This window comes from Scomber japonicus, chromosome 9, assembly GCF_027409825.1.
Source record: "Scomber japonicus isolate fScoJap1 chromosome 9, fScoJap1.pri, whole genome shotgun sequence".
Taxonomy (NCBI): Eukaryota; Metazoa; Chordata; class Actinopteri; order Scombriformes; family Scombridae; genus Scomber; species Scomber japonicus.
The window spans coordinates 28783070-28793424 of NC_070586.1; the positions used below are offsets into that span (position 1 = coordinate 28783070).

Sequence of the window (10355 nt, forward strand, 5' to 3'; positions counted from 1 at the left end):
TCCACTTTTTTGCTATTGTTTACTACATTATTTTTGTTTGTTTGTAGAGCATTGACAGGTTGTGTGGTCTTTTGAATCTTCAAACTGCGGTCTGAGTTTATTTTAGCCCTCCCCTCCCCCCTTATCCCTCCCGCCCACCTCCGGTCACTGCGTGCTTCATAGCAGTTAAAGAAATGGGCACCGACCTTCACAAATGGAGCTCCACTCTGATTTCTGAGTGCCTCGCTAAACAGGCCACTGTACAAGTTCCCATGAGAACAAATCAGTCTATGCAGAAATTAGAGGGCTTTTAAAAATTCACTTGAACTCATCTTTGGCCCCATTAGCGGTGGATTCCTCGACGAGCGGAGGCCACGGCAGACATTCTTATTGACTTATTCTTGGTGCTTTGGCTCATTTTAAGTGAGTAGCAAACTCCAAGGCTCAACATGATGCTGAGTGCACCGTAAGTGTGTTATCCCTCACCGTGTCCCAGCCCTTTCAGAATCACAAACCGCTCTCTACGGCCACTCTGAGGGCTCGGCAAAGTCATTTTTCAAACACCCCAAACTCTTTTGCGGGCTTTGTTGATTACACAAGCAGTTCATTAAGTAAAAACCATCCGTCGTGAATGGTATGCCAATATCAGTCCGCAGCTCTGCTCAATACATCATCGCTGACGAAACACCCTGCATCATTCTAGCAGGGATCATTTAAAATGCAAGTGATGCACTGTCGACTTCCCCAAGTGCAAGTCTAGATCCCTGCGGTTCAGATGCAGAGCTTTTAGTTTTATTTCGTTCTGACGTCTGTAAACACACAGCTTTCTTTTTTTTTTGAATGCATACATTATTATCTGATTTGTCAGATTTGACTAATACTAAATCCTTCTTGTTTATATCTAATAACTCAATGAACTACTGACATTACCAGGGGGTTGGCTCTCTAAATGCAGGATGCGTCTTATTTCCTCTGTAGCTTTGCATGTGCAGTGCTGAATGAAGGCGAGGGAAAGGATGGATTTGGTTTGTTTTAGAGTTTATGAATGTTTCAGAAGCCACATCCGATATAATCTGTGTGATTGGGACGCTGTGTTCAACATTGAAAGCGGATCCCAGTGCAGATATTAATTTAGATTACCTACATTGATAGGATTTATTCTTCTGAGTGACACTTTTCAATATTTCAGATCATAGTAAATTTAGAGAAACTGAGACTTGAGGTATCATTCATTATTAATGCAGCCTGTATAATTGATGGTATCACAGCTAGCAAGACCTTTTGTATTTGTATTTAAGGCTTAGGGCTTTAAAAGCTCAGATATGTTGAGATCATAGACAGATTGCCTTTCATTGACTAGCAAGGAGTATTGACCTGAAATAGGGCAAAATAGTTTGAATTATTAACTATGACTCCACTGCCTCTCCAGTGGGGAGCTACAATGGCAACGATATCGTGTTCTTGCAAGGAGTCTGCATGGTCATTATACAATCGCTGCCTTTGAGGCTGCTGATGTCAGGTAATTCAGTCTCACAACCTGGTTCTCACCACACATAGGAGTCAATTGAATGCATGGCCTGCCACAAGATAAAAGGGAATTAGTTCTGTAGATTGGGTTGTGCTCCACACCTTACAGCGCCTTGCATTTGTTCAATATTTAGCTGAACCCAAGAATCACTAAAGCCAGAGTTCAGTGGGCAGGAGAGAAATGTGTGTGTAGACCGGAGAAGGGTGGTGTAACATCTAGAGGATTTAATGCCAACACTGCTGAGTCTGTTAAGCCTTGTAACACCATAGAGTGGTTGGATACATTTATAACACACGTTATATCAAAGGATAGCAGAAGCAGAATAAACAAAAAGTTTATCTTTCAGCTGTTCCTACATGGACTAGTCACTGACATCTTACCATTAATCTGTACGATTTTGCATCAGTGGCATGTTGGTTAAAGTAATATTATGTGGTAGAAAGTAAACTAGTTTAAAGTCCTTTCAACTGACATTTGAATACATTTACTTGTGTTTAATACACTTTGTATATTGTTAAATTAAACAGACTGATGAGGTCGGGAGAACATTTTCTATGATTTCCAGGGGTTTGTGGGCACTTTGTAAGCTGTCTAAAAGAGCGAGAATATTGCATCGTCTTTGGCCCTACAATCCACTATAAACAGGTTAAGTAAAAAGGATGATGGCCAGGGCTTTCATTGCTTCCAATTAAACCTTGCTTGTTAGTTTAACCTCTAGGTAAACCCATCAAACAATTGATGTCAAGGAAACCCTGCCAACAGTGGGCCTCGCCTGAATGGTCATTAATTTTAATTGCCTAGATATTAAAGATTTAGAGCACAGAGACGTGCAGGATAGAAATGATCTGATGTCCTGCAAATCCAGTCAGTTTTTACGCCACAACATTGGCGGGCTGCTGGGGATATTAAAATTTAAGCACATGGGTGGAAATTAAATAAAGCGTCATTAGGGGCAGCTGCTCTTTGGCTGGTCCAACCATGGGCTGCAGGGCCTGAGAGGGGGGCAGCAGTACCGCGACAAGACACTCTAATTTATAGGACCATTAAAAGCAAGCATCATCTCATTATTATTCCACTGTTATTGCAGAGCCAGCATTCACACATAAGGTTCATACAACTTTTCCGTCTATGAGTAATGTTAGATGTCATCATTTCAATTCAACAAAATTAGCATTCCCAACTGCTCCAAATCTGAATATACCCAGTTTCATATAATAATTTTCCCTCCTGCCTTTAGAGTTCCATTTCTCTTTGGTAAAATTCCTTTTCCAACACACCAATTAACTCTGACTGCCCCAATAATCTGTGTTTACTGCTTCTCATGTCTACAGGTCTATACCCTCTAACTCTTGTTTTTGATAATTATAAACAAAAGTTGCTCTTTGAATCACTGAGCACACTATATTCCCCCACCCCCACCCCCACCACCACCACCACCATCACACACACACACACACACACACACACAACCCACACACGCACACACACTCCCAGACATACAAATAAATGTCTCATGGCTGTATTAAAGTTTTTATTATCAATATTAAAGCACTTCCAGTAAGAGCAGTGCTCAAACCAGCCATTAATGAAAGGCAATAGTTTATTATATTTGAAGGTTGTATGCATGCTTTAATATGTAAGTATTTTAGTAAAATATTAACCTTCCTATAGAGGGTAAAATATCAACATATATTTCACACTTGGGAAACATCAGAATTTGTATCTTTAACAATAGGCCTTGAAAATTGATAAAAATATATATATATACTGTACATAGATAATACAAAAACTTTAGTATCTATGCAGAAGGAGCCCCTTGTGTTTTAGTTTTGTCTGGAGACAGAACTGAGAGCATGTCATGCTCCCATCCATGAGAAGACACAAGTGGCTCCTGATTATGGCTTAATTAGCTTGTGTACCCAGTGGACATTACTGCAGGGGCTGGGAATTGGGTACTTGATGGACCCAAACATGACATCTTGAAACAATCACACTGTTCAGTGCACGGTGCTGTGGCTGCTTGACGTCTGACTCCTCTGCTCCTCCTCCCTCTGCTCTACCACACAGGTATCCAACTGGTTTGGCAACAAAAGGATCCGGTACAAGAAAAATATCGGCAAGTTTCAGGAAGAAGCCAACCTGTATGCCGCCAAGACTGCTGTAAATGCAGCACACGCTGCAGCCGCTGCAGTGCAGAACAGCCAGGCCAACTCCCCTACCACACCTAACTCCGGTAGGCACTCCTGCATATAGACAACAAAGAAAAAAAAAATATCTGCCCTCTACCTCAGCCTTTAACCTGCTGCCTACCTGCCTCACTCTCTCATGCACCATTCACACAGGCAAGAGTGACAGGCTCTGCTCCCAGCTTGGGGATCACAGTGTCTCTTGTCTATAAGACAGTTGATGCCAAGCAAACTCATGCATAAAGAGAGCGTTCCTGACTTGTGAACCAAGAACACATGTATTTTTGGCAAAATAAAAAAAGCAAGAATTCAGAGTGATACCATGGGATTTGTTTTCCCTTGACTTTCTGTCAACTTCCTGTCATTTGTAATGTAATGGTATGTAGTTCCAGTGAATGGTAGTGCTTTTTTTTCTCTAAATATGGTTAAACATAATTGCTGGGAGCATTTGATATAACTATACCGAAATGACATTATATGTACTTCATATTGAATAAGAGTTATATAAACACACAAAGCCTAAAAGGGCATGTTTAGTCCGGCATAATTAGTAATGTAATGCTGAGTTTGGACTAGGTTGACCTGCGTCGGGATGTGGTAAGCTTATGAAGTGGTCCCTTTTTCTTGCACCCAGGATTCCAGATGAAAGATGAAGAGTTTCAGCTGGATTCTGCAGAGAGCAAAAACACTCTTTTAACCAACATGTTTACTGGTACTGGTCTTTTCATAAGCTTCTTATTGTCCTTGTCATTTACCATGTGATACCTCCCGCCAACGTTAGATTGGAAGTAGGTGATGTGGAACAATTGGGAGCTTAAGCGACCAACCACATATAGAACCAGTCCCTTGTGTCATGTGATTTTCATTTCATCTGTGTCCCCACTGCATCTGTAAAAAGATCTGTATATCCTCTTAAGTCCTTCTGCATATCGTCTTCTGTTTGTTTCTTTGCTCCTTTTCCTTTCCTCCTTCACCCTTGTAGTTGCTTGCTTTATGGGAGTCTTTCTTCAGTGTATTTTTATGTGTCTGCTTGAGTTGGGTCTGTGTATGCAGACACATGCGTGGTATGTGTGTGCGTGTGTCTGCGTTATTTGTGTGCGAGTTTGTGTGTGTGTGTGTGTGTGTGTGTGTGTGTGTGTGTGTGTTTGCTTTCCCTTTATAGCCCTCTCATGTATTCAGCTACTTACATCTTCCCTTTCCAGGTTCTTCAGGTTCTTTTAACCTCCCAAACTCTGGGGACATGTTCTTGAGCATGCAGAGTCTGAATGGGGATTCTTACCAAGGGGCACAAGTCGGAGCCAATGTACAGTCACAGGTAGGATCAACAATCAGGGACAGTTCCTGACTACCAGTGCAGAGAGCTGTCCTTGTCTTGCCTGTGTACTGAGCCATCCACAGTGCAGTCTGAAGCACATTAAAACCAAAAATAGAAAATAAGAAAACCACGCTGCTCATGCGAGGGCAGTTCAAATTACCACAGTGAGGCCTCCGATACCTCCGACTGATGTGAACAAAGTGTTTACTGACTATTTCGCTTTGGATGGAATATTTTGGCAGCCAAAATATAATCCCACCCCACTGCTGTATCATGCCGCAAAAGCAATTTCCTGGTTACTATTCCAAATATCTCAAGTAAAACATTTTTGTGAATGCATTTGGCTTTGACTTGAGCTCTTGGGTTGGTATTGGGTTTTTGGTACTGTGTTTTCCCCCCTTTTTTCTGTATTCTATATTGCTATCTTCCTGTCTCATCTTGTTATTGTTTGTTGTTGATGTCTTCCATTTTTGTAAGTTTAACGCAGCTACGCAACCGACACACAATCGCAACCATGCACTTATGAAAACAATCTATGCTTATTCATGATTTAAGGTAAAAAATAAAAAACTAATTTAAAACTGCCATAGTATATGTGTTATGTTTTTTTTTATGTTTTTGTCACTTTTGCTTTTTTTTTTAATATCTAGTAATCCATAGCCACTATAGAAGATGCCATGGATTTAAGCATGCTAGTAACATTAGTATGCCTTTCTTTTTTTTCTTTGCTTTTTTTTTCTCTTTTCATTAGACAATCTATTAGCTGTGTTGCAAATCTGGTTAGTACATTTGGTGTCTCGGGAGTCCCCTTTTGTGATTTCACACTAGTCAGTATCTGTTGCTTCACCGAGCATGTTTACAGTTAGTGTCGGCCTGCTGCGAGACACCGACTTGACCAGCATGTCCACCTTGTCTGTCCCCTCAGGTGGATACCCTGCGCCATGTTATCAGTCAGACGGCAGGATACAATGATGCTCTTGGGGGGAACACAATGTATAGTCCACATGGCTTAAATGTAAGTACAAATTTTATTGGTTTCACATATTCATCAGTAACATGTAGGTGATGTGACATGTGATATGAGTTGATGCTGTTCTAAAGTGCTGCACTGTTATATTTTTAATCATGTTTAATGACTGTGTAGTACATTATATTGCATTACGCACATACAGGTAGATTCATCTTTGCATGTGTAAAGAAGCACGTGTCATAATATATCAGCCATTGTAAACATCTTGTCACTTTGTCAGCTGATAGGAGTAAAAGTAGCATTTAATAAAACACATTGCGGCGCAGGGGTGTGAAACCCAGAGCTTTACTTTAATAAACGTTTCTCAATACTTTGTTTGACTCGAGCCAAAATGAGATGAAAAAAAGGCTTTCTCTGCACGGTATCTGTTGCATTTAGCTATTTTGAAATGCTTCACAGAATTTTCCATAGCCTTATCTTCATGATAAAATATGAACATGTGATCGCCCGCAGCCCTTTCCAGACATGAATTCCATCTTCCTTGATGAGGTTTGATATGGCGCCTTTTTGTAAAGCAGCACATAATCTGAAGCTATCAGAGTAAAGATTAATTTCGTTGATGAGAGAGGATGAAGAGAGAGAGAAATAGTATCAGACAGCTCTCTCTCTCTCTCTCTCTCTCTCTCTCTCTCTCTCTCTCTCTCTCTGTCTGCTCACTATGTCAGAAGCTCAGTATTTGCTCACTTTATATTGTTATGCCTGTTGGGTAAAATGCACGGTATATTCACAGTCTGATATTATTTAAAGCTTAAGAATCCAATTTATACATTTTACAGCAATTTTACTGGAAATTAAAAATATACATATTCTGTGAAAACATAGTTAATACACATTATGTAAACAATTGGAGAATGTTGCCAGAATTCAGCTCTTTTGGTGTCATTTTGGCTTTGCTGAAGCCTTATTGCTATAAGCTCTTTAGATATGTCAGCTCCTAGCAGGATCAAGTGTTTTTTTCACTTTCTCACAAGGTTTCTCACTTCCATGTGCAGTATAGACCTGTGCCTAGTGGCTCAACACAGCTCTGTGCAGTCCCTGCTATAACAGCAGCTGACGGTAATGAGCTAACCTTCACATGTGAAAATAGAGAATCAGAACAAAATTAGTTGCAGTAATATATGATTTTTGAATAAGTTGAGTTGTTTGCAAAGCTCCTATTTTGTAGCAACAACCCAGAATGTGCCTTATAGATACATTAGCATAGACTAACCTTTAGCTTTGTTGGTGGTGACGTAGAAGGATCCTGTAAAGGCTAGGTCATGCCTGGAGCAAAGCAAAGTCAGGCTGGCTAAGACTGGCTCTCTTGGAGAGGCTCTGCCCTGTCACTTTCACTCAGCTCTCCCCACCTCACCCAGCCCGAGCCCTCCCTCTTCCTGACTGACAGGAGAATATGTAGCGACAAGCTGTCGGCCGCTGCTGAAATCTGCTTAGACACTGATTTCAGGGACCGTTCCCATTGGTCGGGACAAGAGACAAATTTGTTTCCAAGAGTCTCTTTGCTGATGCTACTGAATTGCAACGAGTGCTCAGAGTCTGGACTAATCACACAGCATCACTGTATCCAAAACATTTAAATATCAGCTGACACAGAAGTGCTACCAGCATCTCAAAGTCTCTCCATTTTTCGAGTGTTTGGTTACATTTTGGGTACTAAGATCATGTTGCAAAGAATGTGATTGTAATCTCACCCTTTTTCCTATTTGTGTCTTCCAGGCTAATGGGGGATGGCAAGATGCAACGACTCCGTCTTCTGTAATATCTCCAACAGAAGGACCTGGAAGTGTGCACTCCGATACCTCGAATTGATCCGCTATTAATGCATCTTCGCCTCAAGCTGGGCATGGACTCTTTAACTGGCTGACCAACTGCAGACGATATACAAAACCTTTTCACAACAGATCGATTTTTTCCTGTACCTTAAAAAGTCCTGCAAACACGCCGCACACGCAAATGACATTCTCCGTCATGAACACCCAGTGTTTCTCGATCGTTCAGTGTTTTCTTTCTGTCTCCATAAATCACCATGCCCTCCTTTTGTTTGTTGTAGGGGTAAGCACACACATGCAAAATGATCAAACAGCCCTCAGATGTTTCTCAGAAAACTTTCAGGATAATTATCTCTGCTGAACTCAAAATACTGGATGACACTTGTGTGTATTTTACATGACATTTTATGACATTTTAAATGGCCATTTATCTGATTCTTGGTTTAATTACTATTTTCCATTTTGATAATTGGTTTCTCCTTCAGTTCTAACAATGCATAGATTAAAGCAGCTGTTTATTTGACTGTAATGTGCTTGCAATCTTGTTCAGCAACTCATCAATGCTACTGTTGACAGCTCAATGGCAGCTTTGTAGTTACTTTCAAGATTTATTTTGCCTTACAGCCGTATACATTAGTACAAGCAAATGACTATTCAAAGTCTGGAACATAAAGAAGTGTAATTGATTGCTTGACGATAACATGACACCATTCCATATTTTATAATTTGAAGTTTAGTATGTACATATGTAAACATTTTTTTTTGTACTGCTTATGGAAATCAACAAACCCCCCCCCCCCACAGTAGATCATTCCCTCATGGCACACAGGATCAGGCCCTGTTACATACAAAAAGTTGTACATAATATAGCTTAAGAGTAATTATACATCCCACCAATCAATACACAGCTTTATTACCTCATTAAAACTCATAGAAACAAACAATTTCCAACATTTCTGTAGCTTAGCGTGCTCACTTACTACCTCTAAACAATATCACCACCATAGTTTTTCTTTTGCTGCCCTTATTTAATGTTTTTTATGTAGTTATTTTGATTACATCTTGTAACACTGTAAACTTCCTCATTCTCTATGTAATCTAATGTATATTTTAATCTTTTAATAAAATGCCGTTGCTGTATTGCAGCTTAAAACGACAAAAATAAAAAAAATGAAAATGATAACAATATTAATACCATGAAAAGTAGATGGGGAGGGGGGTGAAGAAGTTGTTGGTCTGTGGCTTTTATGAAAGTGGTGCGATGAACATTGTTGATAAATTAACACCAAACAGTAAAACTGTTGTAAATACTGAAGAAAAAAAAAACATTTTGAATGTTGCTCATCTTGTTACTAAATCATGCAAAAAAAGAAAGAAAAAAATCACTATAAAAACTGTAATGCATAGAGGTTTCAGTATTCAGAACTGTATATTTCCAGCTCTGTTCAACAGGGTTCAAAACTTCTTTTCTCTTTTTTCTATTGTATGTGATTCTGAAACTGAAAAGTCATGACAAATGATTTGTGGCAGTGATTCTAATGTATTAAAGATGTTTAGTGTTACTTTCTAACCAGACTACACCCTGGACTGAAAAGTCTTCCTTGTGGTAGTTGTGTAATTTCAAACATGAATAAACCTTTTGCTTTCATGACAGCAAGTTGTGTTTTATTCTTTCATGTTTGTTGAGTCAGTATGAGTCAGAGGATTGCCACTTTTCCTCCTCATAAACAAGAGAAGGATATATTTTAATGGAGGGAGTACTGCACCTGTCCAATAATATTAACTTTGAACTCATTTAATCCAGCACCACTCAATGATTAAACAACACCTCTTGTGTATTCTCCTTATTCATAGAATGTTATCAAAAATGTATTCATCATTTGCAGTTATCCCTGCATATACAGTACATACAGTATGTGGCTCTTATGGAGGGAAGAAGGCAAGGACTTAACCTGGTTTGCAGCTACTGTGGAGCTGACATTGTTAGTGCAATTAACTGAAATGTCAGGCACTTCTAATTCAGGCTATTTTGTCTGTCTGTTGTGGAAAGGCTGCCTTAATGGATCATTGGTTACCAATTCCACATGGAAATTGACATCCATTTATTCTCATTTTCTCAGCAGAGTTCTTCATTCCTGTCTCCCTCTCCTGTTCTCGTGTCCAGCGTTTGTGTCTCTCAGCCATGGACCCTCATGGATCTTTGAAAGTATAAATACTGCTGTAACACACTGTATTTATACACTGCATACACTGCTTTAGAGCCTTTCCGTATATTTGTTTTGATTTCAACACACAAGTGTAGATAGACAGGATAAAGACAAGTGAGATGTAACAGCATGGCATGACTTTAATTCAAGCGCAATGCACAGACGGTTTCCCGAGAGAGCATATTTGTCCACTCAACCAGTGCAGAACTTCATTGAACACCTTTCTGTGGAAATATCTTCATACCTGAAACCCTTGCCACAGATGTCCAAACTACTTTGCATATCATTATTTACTTTAATTATTATTGATAATGATTAAATCCTGCTTTGGAAAGATTGTGCAG

At 39.7% G+C, this 10355-nt stretch overlaps 1 protein-coding gene across 6 annotated transcripts in view; it reads left to right on the forward strand.

The window, feature by feature from the left end:
• Positions 1–9446, forward strand: part of pbx3b (pre-B-cell leukemia homeobox 3b) — a 57836-nt gene extending 48390 nt beyond the window's left edge. For 2 of the 6 annotated variants that reach the window (XM_053326002.1, XM_053326004.1), the window contains 4 exons: positions 3575–3740; positions 4328–4405; positions 5934–6023; positions 7752–9446. In XM_053326002.1, the coding sequence (XP_053181977.1) occupies positions 3575–3740; positions 4328–4405; positions 5934–5980 (291 nt within the window). In that variant the 3' untranslated portion in view covers positions 5981–6023; positions 7752–9446. Of the gene's footprint in view, positions 1–3574; positions 3741–4327; positions 4822–4895; positions 5009–5933; positions 6024–7751 lie in introns of those variants that run through there. The other 4 variants (XM_053326006.1, XM_053326008.1, XM_053326005.1 and 1 more) reach the window with 4 other exon arrangements.
• Positions 9447–10355: the final 909 nt, after the last annotated feature.